This window comes from Onychostruthus taczanowskii, unplaced genomic scaffold (assembly GCF_017590055.1).
Source record: "Onychostruthus taczanowskii isolate IOZ18803 unplaced genomic scaffold, ASM1759005v1 scaffold207, whole genome shotgun sequence".
NCBI lineage: Eukaryota > Metazoa > Chordata > Aves > Passeriformes > Passeridae > Onychostruthus > Onychostruthus taczanowskii.
This window is the reverse complement of record NW_024499318.1, coordinates 404,611-426,920: the sequence shown is the minus strand read 5'-3', so window position 1 is coordinate 426,920 and position 22,310 is coordinate 404,611. Positions and strand designations below refer to the sequence as shown.

The 22,310-nt window shown below is 50.7% G+C and overlaps 1 protein-coding gene across 9 annotated transcripts; it reads right to left on the bottom strand.

The window, feature by feature from the left end:
* Positions 1–72: 72 nt before the first annotated feature.
* Positions 73–20,696, bottom strand: ARNT (aryl hydrocarbon receptor nuclear translocator). Of its 9 annotated transcripts, none has more exons than XM_041403930.1 (23): positions 20,589–20,696; positions 14,998–15,109; positions 13,834–13,878; positions 12,958–13,002; positions 12,014–12,058; positions 9,878–10,091; positions 9,456–9,669; positions 9,306–9,371; positions 9,089–9,188; positions 8,688–8,753; positions 8,495–8,580; positions 7,871–7,947; positions 7,576–7,710; positions 7,066–7,140; positions 6,122–6,273; positions 5,123–5,233; positions 4,861–4,936; positions 4,176–4,299; positions 3,794–3,893; positions 3,282–3,432; positions 2,912–3,071; positions 2,286–2,440; positions 73–1,711 (listed from the first exon to the last, which is right to left on the bottom strand). In XM_041403930.1, exons 1-23 carry the CDS (start codon positions 20,611–20,613, stop codon positions 1,622–1,624), a joined length of 2,424 nt encoding a protein of 807 aa, XP_041259864.1. In that variant the 5' UTR covers positions 20,614–20,696; the 3' UTR covers positions 73–1,621. The 9 variants fall into 9 exon arrangements, with proteins under 9 accessions (XP_041259864.1, XP_041259865.1, XP_041259868.1 ...); XM_041403931.1 differs by having other exon boundaries at positions 2,286–2,437; XM_041403934.1 differs by having other exon boundaries at positions 3,333–3,432.
* Between the last annotated feature and the right edge of the window lie 1,614 nt (positions 20,697–22,310).

Sequence of the window (22,310 nt, the reverse complement as noted above, 5' to 3'; positions counted from 1 at the left end):
TGGGATGTTCCCACTTATCCACAGAGAAATTTGGAATAAAATTAAAAAAAAAAAAAAACAACCAAAACCAACTAAAACAAAACCTTCAAGTCTTAATTTTCCAGAGGGAAAAGGAGAGGGGAAAAATAAAGCTTCCTGCTCCACTTACAAGAGGAATCTCTCTGGGTTGGTGACACAAAGGTTTCAAAGCTTCCTAAGAGGATTTTAGTCAGGAATGACAGCTCTGGAACCAGCTCTTGGAAAAGGGGGTGGGGGTCTCCCCATTCTTGCCCTCAACCAGCAGAAAGAACACTCACAACCAGCCTGGGGGGTCCCAGAGCCCCCCCACAACATGCAGGGAAAAGGGGGGAACACCCACATTCCACTCAAAACAAAACCAGGCTTCCAGGAACACTTGGGATTCTTCCCCAGCTGCTGTTGTGCCAAATTTCCTTCCAAGTCCAACTCTGCAATTCATTTTCCTGTTGGAATTGAAGCAAGAGGGAATCAAATGGTTCTTCCAGCCCCTGAGGAGAGCAGGGTTGGCCACAAGTTGGTTTTTGGTTTTTTTTTTTCCCCATGGAAAAAGCCAGAAGATTCCAAGTCAATGTTTAAAAATTAAAAATTTATATATATAGATATATATATATATATAAAAATTCATTCTGTTCCCTGCTTTTCCAGCTCTCCTCTTTGTCATTTGGCAACAGGATCATCCCATGGCAGGAATTCTTCTTTAAGGAGATGGTGAGTGAGCAAATGTAGTGAAAACACACAGTTCCTCAGCAATTCCCTGATCAAATTCAAGGATTCTCCTACATCCAGCTCCAAAACGAGGACAAGGAACTCATCTACGTGTGATAAAATTCCATGGACAGCGTGGAGCAGGTTTTATCCCAAAAAAAAAACCAAACCTGTTGAAACATCAATTTGTGGCAGCACAGAAACCATCAGCTGGAAAATTGATTCATCCAGAAGAAAGCTACATGGGTAATATTTTTATGGCTTGTTAATTATCCCGGGGTAACGAGGGGGGTCATGGGTCACACTGATTTCATTGCACAGTTCACAGGAGAGGGAAGATTCCAAACAAACACAGGAATCTCCACGTGGAGCACCCTGGGCTGGAGACGCTGTAACAACCCTCCAAAAACAGCCAAAATTCCTCCAAAAAGGAGGAAAACACTGGCTTGGGACACGGATTCTTACTCAAGCATCCTCCAGGATTGTGTTTACAGGGATAACACTTGGAAGAGTTCCTCCCAGTATTTAAAAATTCCAATAGTTTTGTGTTTTATAGAAAAAGTCACGGCAGAGAATGAAATAAAAACAGTCAAAAGCCACCTTAAAAGTTTGGAAGGGCTGTCTGCGTGATCCAGACAGGAATCCCTCCCAAAGAAATCCACTTGGGAGCAGCTCTGGGGCCTTTGGCCTCGTGGCACTCAAGTCCTGAAGCTTCCAGAACAATCCCACATGGAGGAGGTGTCCAAACCACCTCGTCCTCCAGGGCCATTCCCTCCTTGGAGCTCTGCTTCCAGAAGTTGGGAAGAGTTTAGACAGTTCCTTGAGAAAAAGACTCTGCTGTTTTCCTTTACATGTGGATATTGGTGAGAGGTTTATGTTGTTTCCCCTAAGGCTTGTTTTACTCAGAAAAAGAAGGGAATATGTTCAACTCTGGGAATTCTTCGTTGTTGTAGTTGGGCCCTTGGTCCCCCAGCATGGTCAGCATGTCCTGTGAGGATACAAGGAGAGGGTTAGGATCCAGACTGGAATATCAAGGAGTGCCAGGGAGGTTTAGATTGGAAATTAAGGGGAACAGCTGGACTCCATCTCAGAGGCTTTTCTCAACCTCAACAATTCCATGGCTCCACGATCATGTGGGCAATTTAATCATGGGTTTGCTGGAATAGATGCTGTGGACCAAACTGGTCCCTTCCACAAGAGAACACAGGGTCTGTGTCCAAGGGAAATTTAAGGAGAGCAGCAAATTTAAGTTATAATCACCAACTGCTGGGAAAGCTGGGGTGAGATGATTATGAATTCTCAGGAATTATTTTAATTTCATTGGACTCCAGCTTTTTTTTTTTAATTAATTAGAATTAGAAGGGTTAATCCAACTGGAATTTCACACTGATCCTGCAACAGACCAAGACACAAAGCCAGTCCTGCCCTCTCCACTTCCAGCTCCATCAGGTTATCCAGGAGTTTGGGACCTCCCCAGTTGATTTGAACCAGAGGGACAAGCTCTGTGTGCTTCAAAACCAGTGGATCCCACCAGATTGGGAGGTTAAAAAGCCCCATCTTACTGGGAAGACCTCAGGCTGGCTGGGCTGGGGCTGCTGCACGTGCTGCTCCCCAGATCCTGGGCCGTGGTGCTGTCCTTGCCACTGTGGCCACATTCCCACGGCGTCGGCGGCGCGGGGCTGGAACGGGGCCGGGGTCTGAGCTGCCTCTGTGGCTGCTGAAAGAGAACACAGGCAGTGAATCATCCCTCCTTTGGGAATGGGGCTTCTCCAGTGCTCTGATGGGATTGGGAAGGGCAGTGCTCCGTGTGGTGCTGCTGGTGACAGGGCAGGGCTGTCCTGCAGGAATTCCTGCCACAGGAATTCAGGTGTTCCCCATGGGAAAGAACAGAGAGACTCCCAGAGGGGTTTGTTTCCTCCTAGCCAGCCTTAAAATGGTTCAAAATTCATCTGCTGGGACAACCCCAATTATCCCAAGCTGGAAGGGATCCACAAGAACCACCAAGTCCAACTCTGTGGTTGGAGGATGACTGAAGGTGATCAGCGTCAGCCAAAGCACAGCTTCAACTCTGCTCCCCACATTTAGGCACTCCCAAAATCCACCAAAAATGACGGAGAGCACATCCCACCACAGCTGGACGCTCCCAGCTCTCCTCCCAGGGGTGTTTTGCCCCCCAAGCCCCACTCACTGAAGCCTGTGCCACGGCTGGCCAGGGCTGGGTACGGCACCGTGGTGGGAGAAGCCGTCGATCCCGGCGCTGTCATGGAGCTGAAGGAGGACGGCGTGCCCTGGAACGTCCCCATGCCGAAGGAAGGCGCTCGGGTCTTCACTGTCTGGGATGCCACTTGCTGTAAGAGAGGAAAAACACAGCAGAGGAAGAGGAGGCAAGGCTTCACCCCGACCCTCAGCTCAGGGAGGAGTTGCCGGATGAGCCGCGAAGGAGGAAGCACACGGACACGCAGCGCCAGAGAGCGGAAGCAGGATGGTTCCCCACGGAGAGCAGGGTCTGGAAGGCAGCAGGGACCCAGGGCCTGCACTGAGGGGTTGGGCTGTGCTACCTGGGGTGTGAACACCGGCCGTGTCCCTGGAGCCCAGGTGGTCCCGCTGACCTGAGCTGGGCTGGAGTGGCGGGAGATCTGCGATAGGATCCGGCCGGCGGGCGAGGGCTGCTGCTGGATGATGTTCACTGGAGGGATCATGCTGCTGCTCCTGCAACACGAGAGGTGTCTGAGGTTGTACACAGCACTTGCAGGAGGAAGAGGAACCAAATCCTTCTGCTCAAGTCATTGGTGGAGGGAAATGAGCCCAGCAATTGCCTGTCTGGGAAGGGTGGAGTGGTCATCCCCGGAGTGCGCCAAGAATGTGTGGATGTGGCACCCGGGGACAGGGGTTAGGGGTAAACAAGGGTTAACAGCACGACTTGATGAGTCTAGAGGGCCTGTCCTAAATGATTCTATACTGGGAAACAACTGAGAGGGGACCCAGATGCTGGGCATGTCCATCCTGCATGTCCAAGGCACAGCAGAGGAAACACAGGGAACGGGCAGGGGCTGGACAGGTGAAGCCTCACCTGAAGTTCTCAGCGGGCCGGGCAGCAGTGAAGGTGTTTCCCTGGGCAAAGAGGGGTGGGTTGGCTGGCATGGTGCTGGCAGGGATGGCTTTGCTCTCATCTGTGGAGAGAGCACGAGTCATTTTTGGGCTGGGACATCTCAGGAACAGGAACAGAAGCAGTTGGAAGAGATGAAGGAAGACTCCTTTGTTCCTTCTCCGGACGAGTTTGTTAAATCCTGTTTAATTTGATTTCTTTTCCAATTTCTACTGAACTCTCATGGAGCTCCTCTGGGGTCACAGCATCCACTGCAGACTGGGAGCAGGGAGAACTGCCCCACAAGGACAAGCAAGAAAGATGTGACCAGGGCAGGCAGGAGGAGCTGACCTGGCTGCTGACCCACCTGTGCTGATGCCAGGGAAGATCTCCCCGAAGCGTGGGTCCCGCTCCTGGCTGAACAGACCCTCAGCCTTCTCCAGGGGCTTGCTGTGCTCGGGGCCAGCAGCACTCACGGGCTGGACAGGCACCTGGGGGAGGGACAGGGGGCTGCTCACACCTCAGGGGGCTGCTCACACCTCGGGGGGGCTGCTCACACCTCAGGGGGCTGCTCACACCTCGGGGGGGCTGCTCACACCTCAGGGGGCTGCTCACACCTCGGGGGGGCTGCTCACACCTCAGGGGGCTGCTCACACCTCGGCACAGAGGTGAGCACAGGGAGCAGCTGAGGGCCTGGCCATTCCTGGGATTCTTGATGTGGTTTTTTGGGATAGCAGGGCCATTCAGGATGCTCAGTAACATCCCTGAAGTGTCCAAGGCCAGGATGGACAGGGCTTGGAGCAAACTGGTCTGGTGGAAAGGGGTCAGGAGGTGGAAGTGGATGGGCTTTAAGGTTCCTTCCAACCCAAATTATTCCATGATTCTGTGATTCCACATGATAAATACTGGACTTGAGCAACACCCAAGGCAGAAACACCTTCCCCTCAAACCTCACCTCAAGCTGGTGTCACCACCTTTAAGCCCCCAGTAAAAAGGTGACCTAAACAGTGCAGGACAATGAAGAGGGAGTGCCCAAATCCCTCTGGACTCACCTGTGAGTGCTCATACCCAGCCAAGCTCTCCCTTCCTGGGCCCACTTCCAGCTCTGCCTGAGGTGGCTGCTGCTGCCTAAAATAGAAAATGTCTGTAACAGGGGAACACAAGCTGCTCAAGATAATTCCAAGGGAACAGCTCTGGGTGCTTACACCAGGGATTTGTCAGCCTGGAATTCCTGGCTGCAGAGAGAGGAATTTGGGAATGAAGGGTGTGTGAGGGGAAGGAGGAAATGGGAAAAGGAGCTGAGCTCCTCCTGACCTTGAGGGCAGTGGGGCTGTGCCCATGTCCAGGGGAAGGCTGACGCTCTGCCCAAGCTGAGGCCTTGGCATGGAGTTTGCCAGGGCAGGTCGGGACTCCTGGCTCGAGTTCCTTCAAAGCAAACACAGAAAAAATAGATTTAAAAAGTCCCATCTGGTAGCAAAGCTGAGTCCTGTGTGTAGCAGGGCGTGGCTGGCTGGGACAAGATGCAAAAAAACCTTGAGTGAAGGGATTTTTGAGTGAGTTTTCTCCTGGTTTCCTTGCAAGGTGGTGGCATGGAAAAGGATGCTCCAGGTGTGGGGGTTGTGCCTCCCTCTCCATACTCAGTCCCTGCACACCCCAAACACAACCACACAGACACTGCTGCTCTGAACTTCCACAGGGATTTTTGGGTTCTGGATGTGGGAATGGCTGTGTGTGGAAGGAAGAAATCCAAAGAGAGAGCTCTGACATGGGGCAGGAAATCAGGCTTGCAGCAGATTTCAGCTCTGCAGGGAAGCAGTGCTACTTCGCCTCATGGCAAAAAAATCCCGGATTTCCCTTTCCCAGGCAATCCAGCCTTCTGTTTGTCTGCTGGGGCTGCCCTTGCCAAGCCTGCAGCTCTAGATCACACACAGGCACAACTTCTTGGTCCTTGCAAGGGGTGTGGAACTCCCTCATGGAGTTCCTCTTTTCCCTCATGGAAAGAGAGAGCAGCTTTGACCATTCCCAAAGATGGGACCCCCTGGGCTGTCACAGGAATCCAAGAGCATTCTAAGGCAGATTTCACTCATTTCAGGCACTGCTGGGGCTGAATTTTGTCAGCTTGCTAAGCCACATAAAAAGACAATTCCTGCACTTTGTAACCCTCCAGTGCCTGGCACAGCCCAGCAGAGAATGGGAGCTGGAGGGACTAAGGAACTTCCCCAGGGCTGTGGGGATGGATGGGAAGCTGGGGAGAGGCTGAGGCTGCCCAGCTGTGGGTTACTGTGGGCTCTGAGCCCTTGTGCAGGTACTCACTTGACGTTGGTGTTGGTGCAGATGATGTACTCGATCTCATCCGAGTAGGGGTTCTGGAAGGTGAACGAGCTGGTTCTCATCAACAGCCACTCCCGGTTTTTGGATCGGAAGCGGAACATGACCGAAAGGACCTGGCCTTTTAACTTCACCACCTAAAAAAAAAAAAAAGGATTTACACCAGTAGCACCTCATCAAAGGTGGGGAAGAGCAGCCTGAGCACGAGTTCCCCCCCTCAGACCCCTGTGATGGCCCTTTGCCTCAAACCTGGACCACCACATCTCAGTCTTCCCAAACTAAATGGCACTATTCCCTTGGGATAGCTTGATTCCTAAAGGATCCAGGAGGGGAATCTAAAAATCCCCTTTTTTGGCTTCACTTCTCTTATCTCTTTGCACTGGTGAGATGTATGGAAAAGCCTCCAAGAAATGAAACACATGCTGTTGCTTCCCATTCCAACGGTTTGGAGCAATGGATATGAGCAGCTGGTTTTTTGGAGTCATGAAACCACAGGGGCAGCCTTACCTGCCCTGCCACCAGTCCAAGGCCCTCAGAAATAACAGTAACGACAACAGGGCAAGAAAACCACCTCCACTGCGGGTTCTGCAGCACTGGGCTGGGCCCTAGAGATGAACCAGGGTTTCAGCCAAGTCAAGCAGGCACTTGGGAGCCACATCCCTGGCCCTAAAAGCCAACTGGACCAGCAGCAGAGCTGGACTTAAGACTGGATTCAGGAGTTAAGACATCAGATGCTTCTGTTTCATTTTGCATTCAATGATATGACTAAATCTGCAACTGTTTGCACAGGAGAATTATCTAAGCTTTGTTTTTCTTCTTGGTTTTCCGGTCAATTTTGTTGCTTTGCAAGCACCAAGACATTCCAATCTCGGAACGAAGTCCAATCTGAATTCCACCCTGCATGCAAAGGGCAGCTGTGATGCTTTTACCTGTTGAAAACTGTCCCGTAAAAGCTGTTGGTCTTCTGGATGGCAGAAATCCACAATGTCTTTCCCCAAAAGTTCCTATTTTTCAAAGAATTGTGAGAGATTGAATCAGTTCATCTGGCAGGCAGATTCCATAATTAATCCGTCTTTGGACAGGTAGTTCCTGCTCCTTCTCCCCAAATCCCTGTTACACAACCCAAGCACAAGAGCTGGTGTGCTGTTTTTCAAAAGAAAAGCACAACAGCTGTTGATTAATGTTTGATCTTTAACTCAATTTGAGGCAAAAATGGCTTTAATTGACATTTGACATAATCCAGAGCCACCCAGCCTTCCCATGATCAAAGGACTTGGAAAAACACATGGAAAAGCCACCAGTGGAGAAGAAACACATGTCTGGGTTAAGCCCTGGGCATGGTTTATCAGCTCTGTTGGACAAGCAGAGCCACGATGGAGAAGGAAAAGGAAATTTAAAGAGCTTTTTTTGTTTAAAAAAGAGCTCCTAAAGGTCCTCACCTGGGGCTGGTAACCCACGGTGGCCACGCAGCGGTGATCGATGAAGGTGAAAATTCCTTCGGTGTTGTGTCGGGAGATGAATTCTGTGGGCTGGCACACATTGTTCATGTCTGTGCAGTTGGGGGAGCTGGTCACCTGCCAGGAACACAGGGACAGTCACCAACCCTGGCTGGCCCTGAGCTGCCAGCCCTGCACTGGGATTTGTGGCTGTCGGGGAATGTTTTCAGGCAGAGCAGTTGAAATCTGGGGACTCCCAGGGTAAGGAAATGTTGGAAAAGGGGAACAGGGCACTCACCTGGAGCCTGCCAATGGCCACGAGGCAGAACTTGCTGCCCTGGCCAGCATCAGGGTCATCATCAGGCAGGGAAACACCTGGGAATGGAGGGCAAAAAATTCCAACAGTTAGGGAAAATTTCAGAGGAACGAATGGACTTCAAGACATCCCTCTGCCCTGGTCTGTAACTCAATACTCTTCCCCACGAAGGGATTTTGTAAATTAAGGTGTTCACCCCTCCCTTTTTTCACCAGAAGGAATGAAAATATCTGAATTTCAGCAAAAGCTGCACATCAGACAGTTCAGTATTATTTTCATCCTCTACAGACCTTTGCTGAGAGACCTTTGCTGTTTCACCTGCAAAAATTAAGTCCATCTTAAAATAAAAGTCATAGATACATTTGCAAAGCACTTCCTGGCACATTGAGCTCCTGGAATGGCAAGGTTAGACCATGTGCTCCTAAACCCAGCCCACCTGAACACAAGGTGAAACATTAGACCATGTGCTCCTAAACCCAGCCCACCTGAACACAAGGTGAAACATTAGACCACGTGCTCCTAAACCCAGCCCACCTGAACACAAGGTGAAACATTAGACCACGTGCTCCTAAACCCAGCCCACCTGAACACAAGGTGAATTGTTACCTGCTGGGGGCCAGGCTTTGATGTAGCCCGTGCAGTGCACGACGACGTAGTGAGGTTCTCCATCCTTGGCTGCACCTAAACCATTCCTTGGGAGACAGAAAGAGGTTGTGCTGCCGTGGGGGAAGGTGAGGCAAGGTGTTTAGCTGTGTTATTTATGTGCTGTACGTGTAGATGCTATTTGTGTGTCATTTACCTGCAGCGATTCCTCATGAAGCTGAGACGATTGACAGCGACTGGATCCACAGAGCTGTTGCCACACCTGCACCAGGGTTAGAAAGGATTTGATCTTTCTTGATCAACATGGGAATAATTTGGACATCTTGAATAAGAAGAATTTCCATCACAGAAACCCCTCAGTCTGCAGAACTCAAGGACACTTGGGGCTGAAACTAATTGCTACTTTAAACTGGATCTTCTACGACAACAGGGCAAACAAACATCTCAAGAACTTGACTGCAGGGAAAGCTCAGCCATGTTCTATCATGTCAACATCAAAATGAGCCCAAAAAAGCTGAAATAAAAGCATGGAAGGGGCAGGGTTAGGGAGCAAGTTTGGCTTTAGGCTCAGAGATTTTCCCAGGAATCCCTTCCCACCTCATCCGGCAGATGAAAGATCTGCGGGAGCCCATGCACATCCTCATGGACTGCTGCCCTTCCTTCTTCACAGTCCCCGTCTTCAAATCCAGGATACGACCTAAAAAAAAGGACAGAAAAAGGAGATGCTGCTGCACTGGGAGCCCTTCCAGCAAGCCAGGTGTGGTGCCAGGTAACGTACTGGGAACTGGCAGGACACGAGTGTCACTGGTGGTACCTTTAGATGCATTCTCGGGGGGGGCTGCAGCATCCTTGGTAGAAAGGCACCAGGGCTTGGTTCCCTCTACAAAGGGAAGGGTTTAATCCAAGTCCTCTGCAGGCTCTCCCACCTGCCAGCCCCTCCACGTCCCAGCTGGGGTTGCTGTACCTGTGAGGGCGTTCTCGGAGGTGGAGAGCTGCTCCCTCAGCTTGCCCACGTCGTCGGGGTGCACCTGCTCGTAGAGGGTGCTGCCGAACCACTCGGACTGCGGCTGGTTCAGCACCGGCGTCACCGAGTCCGACACGTAGACCACGCGCCCCGTCTCGCAGGACACGATGAACAGGAAGCCATCAGCTGCCTCCAGGATCAGGTGTTTGAGTTCCTGCAGGCACACAGACACCTCTCAACTCCACAGCCAAAACCTTTTCCCCCCCACCCGTCGTTTCATTTTCCCCTCTGATTGCTGTAATTCCCACAAAGCGGCATCAAGCCAAGACCAGAAGGCTCCAGTGACACCTCACTGTGACCTTCCAGGACCTCAAGACAACTTAGTAAAAAGAGGAAAAGGGACTTTTTATACAGGCAGAGACCTGGTCGGTGAGAAAGGAGGGTTTGTAGGTGCCATCTGTGGAGGTGTTGCCAGTACCACGCAGGGACTTCATGTGGGACACGGCCATGCGCAGGATGGTCAGCTTGTCCGGCTTGCGGGCCAGGGCGCTGCACGTGGGCACCATGTCTGACAGCTCCGTGATGTAGGCTGTCATCTTGTTCCTCCTCCTGCGCTCGATCTCGCTGTGGTTCTCCCTGCCAGAGGTCGAGGAGGAGAAAAGGAGGAAGGTGAAGCTGCCAGGGGTGGGAGGCTGAGCCGTGTCCCCACGTCAGAGCTCGCACGGGTGTCACACACAGAGATGTCAGGATTAGGAGTCAAGCCTCGCATGCTGGGCGTGCACAGGGAATGTGGAGACAGGGCAAGGAGGAGAGGCTACACCTGGACCTTCCTCAGAGTCACAGCAGCTGCCTGGAACCTGGGGACAGCGAGGACCTGGGCTGACCTTCCCCATCCACCACACAACACTGAAGGAAGCCAAAGGAGTTGCTCCCAAAGCGGGGTCACCTCACTGCAGGTGACCTCAGCACTGTCCATCCCAGGGTGGATGAGATCACCTGCACCATCAGAGCCACCAGGTCTGCAGCTAAAACTTGGGCACCTGCTCTTCTGGGCAACCTGGGCTAGTGGGAGGTGTGCAACTGGATGAGCTCTAAGGCTCCTTCCAGCCCCAGGCACCCCAGGGTTCTGAGTGACCTGAACCAGCTGGGTCTCACCTTGCAGTGCTTTGAGAAGTCACCTCTCAGTGACACCAAGAGCCCTCTCACCAGCACAGCAGGGAAAGCTTCCAAGCAGGTTACACCTCATTTCTGCAAAGATCATCAAGGCCACCCAACGTGGACCAGGCAACACCTGGGTGGTGGCACTGACCTCCAAAGAGGCACTGTGGCCATTGCTGCCACCTGGAGAGGCTCTTGGCACCCCTTTGGCTCGCAGGGCACAGCTCCCATCAGTCCCACAGACCAGAACTTGGTTCTTTTATCCAGGATAGATAGTTGAACTGGGATCCTAAGGTGGGTTTTCCAAAACAGAGCTCAAAAGCCAGGTTTCCTATACAGAAGGATGGATCATGTGCAAGGAAGCACATGGTGGGAAGTGAAATGAGATGGAAGTGTTGGAAGGAGCAAGGATAGGCAGGTGAATAAACAGGATAAAAACAAAAATGGAGCATTTATCACCACGAGGTGTGTGCAGACATTCAGTGACCTCACCTTTGAGTCAGGCAGCTTCTCTAAACTCACAAGCTCAGGTGTGGAAAACAAAGATCCTTCAACTACAGAAGCTACAGGGGAATCACCAAACATTTACATTTCACGTGAGGAAAGGATGGGAGAACTGGGATTGTCCATCCTGGGGGACACTTCTGTGCCTTCCTGATCTCCTCAAACACTTCAGCACAGCTCAGTGCAGTCAGCAAAGGCACTCTGGGGGTCAGGTTTTGGTTTAAAGACAGAACTGCCCAAAACTGGGTTAAGTCTGCAAGGTGGAAAATGAAGGGCACAGGTGTTGAGGCTGCTGCAGGTGTGCACAGGTGACAAATGACCTGGATGTGGGCACAGGTGTCCTCAGGGCCCACTCCTGGATTCCAGGTGACTGTTCTGCTGGTTTCAGGCATGTTCCCTCATTAATTACTAATAGAAACTCAGGGAAAAATTAAATCCTGCTTCCAGTGACAGCAGCTTTCCTGGAAGGTAAACACCTGAGCTAACACACCTTTTCCTGCCTGTTCTGAAAGTCCAACAGCATTCCCAGGACACAAAACCTTCCCAGATGGACAACTTGGCACCTTGACCCAGGACAAGAGGAACTGTATTTAGCACAGGTTAGCAAAGTTACAGGTGAAAGCAGGAGCACCCTGTGGCCTTTGGTAAATAAATCCTTCCATGTATTCCCTAAAAAAGTTCTTCTAAGGATGAGCTGTGCCTTTCCTCAATGCCTTTCCCCTCCTAATCCCAATTTCACAGCCATTTCCAGGAGTTTGTTAAATCCTCTGCAGCAGATGAGGGAAGGAGGGAAAAATAAAAATAAAAAAAAAAAAAAAAAGAGAAGGGATGCCTAGAGAAACATTAAGGAAAGGAAAAACTCTGCTTGTCCATGCTTGAAATCTCCATTCTCCTACCTGGCAAGTCTCTCCTTATCCGCTGAACTCTGCTCATCATCAGACCTAAAAATAAAATTAGCCAGCTAAGCTAAAAATGGAAAAAAAGTTGAAAGAAATGGAAAAAAAAAAATGGAAAGATGGACTAGGAAACCCAGCCTAGGGACAGGTCTGTTTTGCAGAGCAATTCCATAAAATAAAACAGTCATTAGTTTGCAACATTCTACATTGAATTGGTGCCTGATGTGTTGGAGTTTCAAAACATTTTTCTGAGGCTGTGACCTAGTTCTAATTTGCTTATTTCTAATATTAGAAGTATTCTGATATTTCTAACATATTTTTGATTTGCTTGACTTCAGAAGGACTCAAACCACTTAAAAAGCTGGAGAATCCCAGCTTGGAATTCCCTGTAGCCCTTTGGCAGGTAAGAGTAGGACAGTGACCCCAAATCCTGGGGGCAGTTTTGGGCCCCTCCTGGGAAGTGGGACATTGATGGCCTGGAATGTGTCCAGAGAAGGGAAAGGAGCTTCAAACAGCTGTAAAAACACCATGGCTTCAGTCCCAACACTCAGAGATACTGTCAGACACCAAAAACTGATCAAAGCATTCCTTACAATCTCCAGAAAACTCCCAATTTGCAAAGCTTCTGTGCAATTCCCTACAAAACACACAAATCCCAATGTGTGCCAGGAATGTGTTCAAGGAAAACTTGTACTAAGCAGGAAACTTGAAATCTCTGCAAGTTTCTTGAGCAGGAGAAAAGAATGAGAGTCCAAGGCCAGAGCTGAAAGAGCTGAAAGGAATGGTGGAATGTCATTGTCACACTCAGTGAACTGGTCCAAAAAACATCAAGGAATATGTGTGGATCCCTTCAAAGAGAGATGATTGTGAGAAGGGAGCTGCAGGATCTCTCTCATATTAAGGTTTTTTGGCATACAAAAGCTTTTAAATCATCAAGTTCTTACCTGGCAAATCTCTCTTTATCGTTTGGCATCGGGTCATCATCACATCTAGGAGAAGGGGGAGAGGTTAAAGTGTTTACACTTAATTCTTTCCCAAAAAGACACTGAGATTTAAGGTTTAATAACTCCCACCAAAAAATGCCTGGGGTTAAAAAGGCCAACTTGGCTGTGGGTGGGCAGTGCAGGATAATTCAATGATCACCTCAAACACTATGGGTGAATTACTGGCATCACTCCATGGGGTTTTCCATAGCACACCCCAATCAGGGATGGTGGGATCACACACAATTTAATCCCACACCAAGAAATAGATTAAATTGCACTTGGAAGATAAAGGTAGCCCAAATCAGGACCTCCATCCAAGGGTTTCTCTTGGTAAATCCTGCATTCATCACCCTGAAACCATTCCATGGCCATCCTTAGAGCACAGGAATGCAGGGAATTCCAGTATCACTGGAACTGGAGTTATTTGGAGTTTTTATTGGAGCTAACTCCAGTGTCACTGGAGTTATTCAATCCTAAGCCACGTAGTGAGGCTACAGATAAATGACACAAGACATTCCAACTCTTCTGTGCTCCATATGGATCATGAGGAGATCCTCACAGCCTTGCCAACTCCTCAGGAATAAGGATGTCTCTGGAGCTGAAGCATCCTTACAGCAGATGAGGATTAATTAATGTCTGAGGCAGTAACAAAAGCCACAGAGATGGAGGAATACTGCTGACTGGGAGAAAGGGAAGAGTTTGAGGAACTGGAGCAATTCCCACTGCTTCCAGAGAGGAAAAGCCACAGGAGCAGAAAGATCTTGCTCCAGAGAAAACACACAGACACAGCTAGACCACAGGACAGAAACTTCTGGATGCCACGTTCTCCCTCACCTGAGGAATTTACTGTTCCCTTCTCCATCATCATCAAAATCCAGCCTGAAAAACAGAAAAAAAGCTACCTGTTAACCAGGTGGTTTCTCCTTTAAATTACTTTTCTGTCTGTCCCCATGGATGATTCCTGAAAGGAAAAATTAAGTAAACCCAATGCAATTTAGTGGTCCTAATGTGAAACAACCAACAAAGTTTGGAAAGGGGCTTCTTTTAGGTGTCAGGAACAGAGCAAGGAAAAACAGTTCCAAAGGAAGAAAACCCACTTGGAGCATCCACTGAATCCCAACCTTGTGCTCCAAAAGCCTGGATCTCCTAGGAGAATCAGGGACCATCAACTGCCTCCACATGGAGCATTCCCAGTTTAAAATTCTGGATTGGGTGCATTTAAAATTAAAAGAAAACAAAAACAAAAAAAAGTGGAGGGTAAAATCTTCCTGGAGTTAAAGTTCAGTTTGTGCAGTGTTTGCTCAGACAAGGCCAAAACCCCACTTCTGACCAGTTCATGTGGAAGGACAGAAGATTTTTCACCTTTCCTTTTGGGATGGAAAACTGTGGATGCAGAAGAGCAGGCAGCATGGGAGGAGCTGCAGGGGAGTGGAAGCATCTGCAAATGGGGCTGAAGGAAAGAGTCTGAGTGACTGGAAGGGGTGCAGAGACAGATTTCAGTCTGCTCGAAAATTAGGAGGCAATTTCTCGTGCCAGAAATCTGGGAACAGCCACTCAACTCCCTTTGAATTTGCAAAGGCATTTTTGGGAAACAAAAAGCCTCCCACAAGCACATTGTGGCTTCCCCCCACCCCTCCCAGGGACAGCACAGCTGCAAAGGTTGGAGTAAGGCCCCAAAACCCAGATTCTCTGTTCTCCCCAGGTCTTGCAGCAACTCCTGTCTTGCTCTCACTCCTTGGTGTGCATTTGCTCCTTCTGTGAGGTGCAAAGCTTTTAGTCCCCACTGAACATGCCACTAAACCCCCTCTTCAAGGGGTGTAGCTGGCACAAAGACACAGAACTGGACAGAGCCCACCTGAAAGAAGCAGGAAACTTCTCAGACGCAGCCACAGCTGACAGCTCTTTCTGAAGAAGAAAACTTCCTCAAAAAGGCCTTTTTCCCACAGCCCTCCCTGCAGAGCACAGCCCCAGCACTCCCTCCCTCTCTCCCTCACTCACCCAGGCCGTCTCTTGCTGGGCCTCTGAGCAACAGCTCCTGCAGCCTGGGCTCCCGAGCCGGAGTTCCCGGAGCCAACGGCTGCACCCAGCGAGGAAACGTCCGATGCCATCTCTGCACAGGAGCAAAAAAAAATAAAAATAATCAGGGAAATCAACCAGTTTTATTTTCCAGTGGAACACCCCTCAGTCAGAAGCAGCTGTGTGGCAGCATCTGCTGGGGCTGGATGTGGGGCAGTGTGAGTTTGTGTCCTTTCATCTGCTGCAGCGAGGGGCACACGCCGCTTCCTCAGCTGGAGAGCTGAGCCTGCCGAACTCAAAGATGTGGTTTGCTTTTTTGGGAGAGAGGAGGAGCTCTTTGCTTTTTGGGAGAGAGGAGGAGCCTGCTGGGAGCACGAGGCTGCACCATGAAGGAGGGAGGAGGAGCAGAGCTGCCAGTTTCCCTGATGACACCAGGCTGCAGAGGGTTCATTGCCCAATCTGAGACAAAGGATGAAGCCAAAAGCTCCTAAAACACTTCAAAACTCGTCATTGTTGGGTTGATCTCTTCTGGTCTTCACCAGTACAGACCAGTGGGCACCATTACTGGCCTGCCTGTGCTCTTCCACAAGTGCTTGGGGCACCCTGAAGAAATGTGGGGTGGCTCAGCCATGGCCCAGGGGATCTCTATGGTCCCTTCCACCCCAGACCAGTCTGTGATTCCATTTTCCTGTATTTTTCTGTCTATTTCCTGTATTTTCCTTTGTTTTTCCTGTCTTTTCCTGTGTTCTCCCCTAATCCTGGATGTTCAGGAGCACAGATAACACAGCCTGCAGCTGTTCAGAGCTTGCTCAGTGTGCTTTATGCTGAATCTACATCCCAGCATCACCATCAGAGCCCAAGGAATGCTCCTCTACATTCAGTCTGCTCCACATCAGAAAGTGAGTTTTTAAATCCATTTTAAACCATTTTTTCCTGTTTTGCTGAAAGAAGTCAGCTCTGTGCATATTTTAATGGTTGTGGGTTTGGAAATGTGCTGCAAAACTGCCCCAAAACGTTGCTCCAACCCAAAAAAACTCCACCACAACCTTTGCAAACTGAGCCTGATGCAGCTCCCAAACCACTTCTGCTTTATCAAAGCTAAGGGACCCCAAATTTACCCAGACACCCCCAAAACCCCCAGTGTTAGCTTTCCCAAACCACCCTCAGCAGCACTGAGAGCAGCTTGGGCAGGAAACAGCCACAACTGGGGAGACAAAGTGAACAACTGAGGTCAGGTTTAATGAATTAGGGAAAAAATGGGCTTTAAGCTGGGGTTCCCAAGCCCTTCTCCACTCATAAAGCCAGATTTCAGTCCAACAACAGCCTAATTTCACTTCCAGAGTTGCACATTGGTTTATTTACAGCTAGAAGTGGAGCTGCACAATCACCTCCGTGGCGTTCCTGGACCTCAGAGCAAACACGTTCCCAAATTTCTGGTATTTCTGCCAGAACTTAAACACATTTTACCACAGTAACATTCCCAGCCTCTCTGCCTGCCTGGTTTGTTTTCCTCCAAGCAGCTGGTGTTGCTGAGGAAGCTTTTTCCTTGCAGATCCATAGTATTTCCCAGGGGTGACTACAGTATGGAATAAGCATCCAGCTCGAGGCTTGGCAGCTGAAAGAGCCAAAAACAACAATTCCAACCAAGAGCAGGAGTGAGCACAGCCCATCCAACACCAGGATCCTCTGCAATTCGAAAATACATCTGGAGAACAAAACACCAGAGGTGGAAACCCTTCCCCATCCCCTTTCTGCTGGATTTTGGATCACCCAGATGCTGCTGTGAAGTCCCAAAGTGACACCCAAGGGTTTTGTTTAACCAAAGTGGGAATAAAGCAGGCCAGGAGGGTTCCTCCTTTTCCCCAGCTCTATCTGAACGTGGTGGGAACAGAAATGAAGTTTCTGGAGCACAGAGGAGAATCCCTTTCCTGAGGGGAAGGAATTTCCTCTCTGGGCAGGGGAAGGAAGTGACACTGTGCTGTTCTCCAGGCCCAGCTCCACGCAGGGCTGAGGACAGACACAGGAATTGATTTTCAAACCTCTGAGATCTCCCAGGAGCCCAAAATGCATCCCATGAGGAACCTGCCTCCCCCTGAGGAACATTTCCCTCTCGTGGCTCAGGTGGAAGCTCAGGACAGACCCTGAGGGTGGGCACCAGGACCTGGCACTGCTCTGCAGGGGCAGAGTGGCCACAGCCCCCCAAAACCAGAGAGAGCTCTGGCTTTTTCACCCTTGGGGATCCCCAGGAACACAAAGATTCCTCCCAGCTCCTTCCCATTCCAAACACCAGCACACCACACTGAGGTGAATTCCTGGAGCACAGGGTGGCCACAGCCCCCCAAAACCAGAGAGAGCTCTGGCTTTTTCACCCTTGGGGATCCCCAGGAACACAAAGATTCCTCCCAGCTCCTTCCATTCCAAACACCAGCACACAACACTGAGGTGAATTCCTGGAGCACAGGGTGGCCACAGCCTCCCAAAACCAGGCAGAGCTCTGGCTTTTTCACCCTTGGGGGTCCCCAGGAACACAAAGATTCCTCCCAGCTCCTTCCATTCCAAACATGACCCCCACCACACTGAGGTGAACTCCTGGAGCACAGGGTGGCCACAGCCTCCCAAAACCAGGCAGAGCTCTGGCTTTTTCACCCTTGGGGGTCCCCAGGAACACAAAGATTCCTCCCAGCTCCTTCCATTCCAAACATGACCCCCACCACACTGAGGTGAACTCCTGGAGCACAGGGTGGCCACAGCCTCCCAAAACCAGGCAGAGCTCTGGCTTTTTCACCCTTGGGGGTCCCCAGGAACACAAAGATTCCTCCCAACTCCTTCCATTCCAAACATGACCACCACCACACTGAGGTGAATTCCTGGAGCACAGGGTGGCCACAGCCCCCAAAACCAGAGAGAGCTCTGGCTTTTTCACCTTTTGGGATCCCCAGGAAACACTCAGGAACACAAAGATTCCCATTCCAAACACCAGCACACAACACTGAGGTGAATTCCTGGAGCACAGGGTGGCCACAGCCCCCAAAACCAGAGAGAGCTCTGGCTTTTTCACCCTTGGGACCCCCAGGAACACAAAGATTCCTCCCAACTCCTCCCATTCCAAACATGAGCACCACCACACTGAGGTGAATTCCTGGAGCACAGGGTGGCCACAGCCCCCCAAAACCAGGCAGAGCTCTGGCTTTTTCACCTTTTGGGATCCCCAGGAACACAAAGATTCCTTCCCAACTCCTTCCTCCCATTCCAAACATGAGCACCACCACACTGAGGTGAATTCCTGGAGCACAGGGTGGCCACAGCCCCCCAAAACCAGAGAGAGCTCTGGCTTTTTCACCCTTGGGGATCCCCAGGAAACACTCAGGAACACTCAGGAAGATTCCTTCCCAACTCCTTCTCCCATTCCAAACACCAGCACACCACACTGAGGTGAATTCCTGGAGCACAGGGTGCAGTTTTCACTCCCTGGAAGGAGGCTGGAGCCAGGCTCAGCCCCAAGCTGCACCAGGGCAGGTTTAGGATGGGTGTGAGGGAAAATTCCTTGCCACAAAGGGCTGCTCTGGAGTCACCATCCCTGGAGGTGTCCAGTCAAGAGCTCCAGGTGGGTTTCCAACATCCTGGCTGGCTCTGTGTGCCAGCCCTTCCCAGAAGCAATCCCTGCTTCCCCACACCATGAGCTGCATCTAATTAAGGCCAGAAAAAAAAGCAAATGTAAATCCCAACCCCCACCACTGCTCCAGGCTCCCAGCCCAGCTCTCCTGGGAAAGGCTCTGCTGCAACCACTGGCATCCCAACAGGGAAAAAAAACAAAAAAAAAAGGCTCCAAAATAAAATTACTGCAAATATTCCCAGCTGGGATTTACAAAAGGGGCTGCTGCAGCTTTAATGTGTATTTTTGTTGTACAAAACTGGTGCTTTTTGCTGCAGAAGCTTCAGCAGGGGGTTAATTGCCAGGCTCACGTTTGGACATCAAATCCCACAAGATTTGTTTTAAATTTACCCATTTGTGAGCTCCCCAAAATGTTTGGAGCAGATAAACCAGCCTTAAAAGTACTCTGCATTTCACTCACAACTAGAAGGCTTGGATATTTCTGCTTTTATGGTTTTTTATTTACAAAACATCTCAATTTCTGTGTCTGGGGTACATTAAATTGATTTTTTTTTTTTTAAGTAAGCAGGAGGTTTTTAGCTTGTTTGAGCTTCCCATGCAATGCCAGCTCAGCACTTTCATCCCCATGGGAACGTTCTCTGGGAAGAAATATAAAAATTAAGAAAAGAATGTTTCTTCCATTGCTAAGGGGTTGAAATGAAGACATTCTGGGTATTTTGGGGCATTAGCCAGCATTCACTGGAGCCCTGAAATCTGTTTTTTAACACTTGAAGGAAAAGAAGACCCACATAATTTGTGAGAATTCTTCAGAATTTAATCTCCCAATAATCTCCACGTTTACTGTTTGTGTATTTCCATCCCTCTGTGTAAAAGTTGGTCACTCTGCCCGTGATTATAAACATTAAACACAGATGTTGAAAATTCCTTCTCTTTTCTTTCAGAATTTAAAACTTTCTTATGCAAAGAACCACGGAACCCTGAAGACTCCACTTCCACAAATGCTTGGACACCCACGAGTGTCTTCCTTCCTCCTAAAGTGGATGAGTCCCAAGCGTGTTTTTTCACCATTAAAAGCCACAAAACCTTCCTGAAACGTCAAAATAAAACCCCAGAATCCTTCAGCAGCGTCACTGAACACTCCTGGATAAACCTGAGCGTGCCTCACGACCCTCAAGCCACAAGAGGAGCCACAAAGGACAAGCTAAGACTAAAAAAAAAACCACCAAAAGCACAAAACAAGCTCAGATTCTGATCTCAGGCACCACGTTGTAAATCCATCACGACTTCAGCGACGCTGGGTTCATCTGGATACGAGCTCAGCTCAGAGCAGTTGAGGCAGAAAATGGATAAAATCAGGTGTTTTTGTGGCAGGAATCGGGGCTCGGCAGCTCCCAGCTTCCTGTGCAGAGGGAGCTGAGGACTCTGGGGAGCAGCCCGAGGAAGCCAAGCTGAGGGAACATTGTGCTCCAGGCCCTCCCCTGCTCCACAGGGCTCACAGAGACATTTGTGCAAAACCTCCCAACAGGGACAGCACTTCTGGTTGGGAGCTGAGAAAAACCTCAGCGGAACACAGCTGAAAAAGGGGCTAAAACCCACAGAAGGCGTCAAGGAAAACAAATCCAGGCGAGTGATGGTGGAAACCCAGTGCAGGGACCCCAAACCCACCTCGAGGGTCCCTCCTCAAGCACCCCAAATGCAGGGAACACAGCTCCCATCCCACTGTGCCATTCCCCCTCTCCAGAGCCCCCTCACGCCCCTGTCAGCCCCTCCAGCCCTCATGAGCCCCTCATGACAACCCCCGCCCCTGAGGGTCGCCCTCAGCCTGCCAGGCCCCGTCAGAGCCTTTGGGACCTCTCAGGCCCCCCTCAAGGCCGCTGTGCTCCCCCTCAGCCGCCCATGCCCTCCCTGAGGCTCTCAGGCCGCTCCCCAGCCCCGCCTGTGCCGCCGCGGCCGGGCTCACCCGCGCTGGCGGCGGTGGCGGCCATGGCGGGGGTCCCGGGCCGCCCCCTCCTCGCTCCGCTCCGCCGAGCCAAGATGGCGGCGCAGGAAAACCTCCGCCGGCCCCACAGCCCCGCCGGCGAGGGGGCGGGGCTAGCGGCACGAAGGGCTCCTATTGGTTCAACACGGGGGCGGGGGGAGGGACACGGGGAGACGCAGCGCTGCTATTGGCCCCAATGGAGGGCTGGGGGCGGGGATAAACGGAGGGCACGGCTGGGGGCGGAGTAGAGCCGCCTTCGCCACGCCCCCACAGAAAAGGAGGCGTGGCTTCTCAGAGGGGCGTGGTTATAGCGGGTAGTGTTGATGACGTCACGCAACACTGGGATTGGAATTAAGATTAAAATTAAAATTAAAATTAAAATTAAAATTAAAATTGGGGTTGAGACTGGGGTGAGGTTGGGGTTTTAAACCCCAGGGAATGAAGATGCGGATCCAGACTGCACATGTGATTTGGGTCGGAACTGGAACAGGGATTGGAATGTTTTTTTTTATTTTTTTGGTCAGGACAGGGATTTAGGGACACCAACAGGACCCCACAACTCATCCTCTGCTGAAAAATCTCTGGAACACCCCCACAGCCCAGCTCGTGGGCTGTCAGACCTTCGCTGCCTTCCCAAAGTGATCACTTTTTTCTCTCAGAGGGGGAAAGTAAAGAAACTTGAAGGAGATTTTTGGCATATTTTGGGTGTTCTGGGGTTTTCATGAGGCTGTCTTGCAAGATCCAAACGGGCAGCTCACTTCAAAGCATTTTCCAAGAGTTTTTCCCAGTTTATTCCAATACAAGCAAAAAACTACCTTGAAATCCTCTCAGAGGCAAAGCCTTTTAAATTTTGGGGATAAATCCTCCTAAATGCTTCCCAAACCCCCCCAAGTCCCCAGTGAAGGGACCCAGAGCCTTGTCCCGATGGGAGCAGGGGGTGTGGGGTGGGAATCTGATCCTCTGGGCTGTGTCTGAAAAGTGATGCCAGCACATTCCTGCAGAATTCATGAAGCCAGCAGGGCCAGCACTGACACCCAGCAAGGTAAGGGAGGAGCACAGGGCACCCAAAGCCACATTTCCCCCTTTTTTTTGGGTGGTTTTGACCCCTCAGCCCCATGAATTCGCCCCTCTTCTGGTCCCTCAGGGATGTCATTGGGAGTGCTGGGGGACACGTGCTGGAGGATTCCTGAAAGAGACACCTGAGGGTGCCTGGAGCTGGGAGAGAAACCTGAGGGTCCCTGGAGCCAGAAGGGACACCTGAGGGTCCCTGGAGCTGGGAAAGACACACCTGAGGGTCCCTGGAGCTGGGAAAGGGACACCTGAGGGTCCCTGGAGCTGTGCCAGACACACCTGAGGGTCCCTGGAGCTGTGACAAACACACCTTAGGGTTCCTGGAGGCAAGGAACACCCACCTGAGGGTCCCTGGAGCTGTGACAAACACACCTGAGGGTCCCTGGAGCTGTGACAGACCCACCTGAAGGTCCCTGGAGCTGTGACAAACACACCTGAGTGTCTCTGGAGCTGTGACAAACACACCTGAAGGTCCCTGGAGCCAAGGAACATCCACCTGAGTGTCTCTGGAGCTGTGACAAACACACCTGAGGGTCCCTGGAGCTGTGCCAGATCCACCTGAGTGTCCCTGGAGCTGTGCCAGACACACCTGAGTGTCTCTGGAGCTGTGACAGACCCACCTGAAGGTCCCTG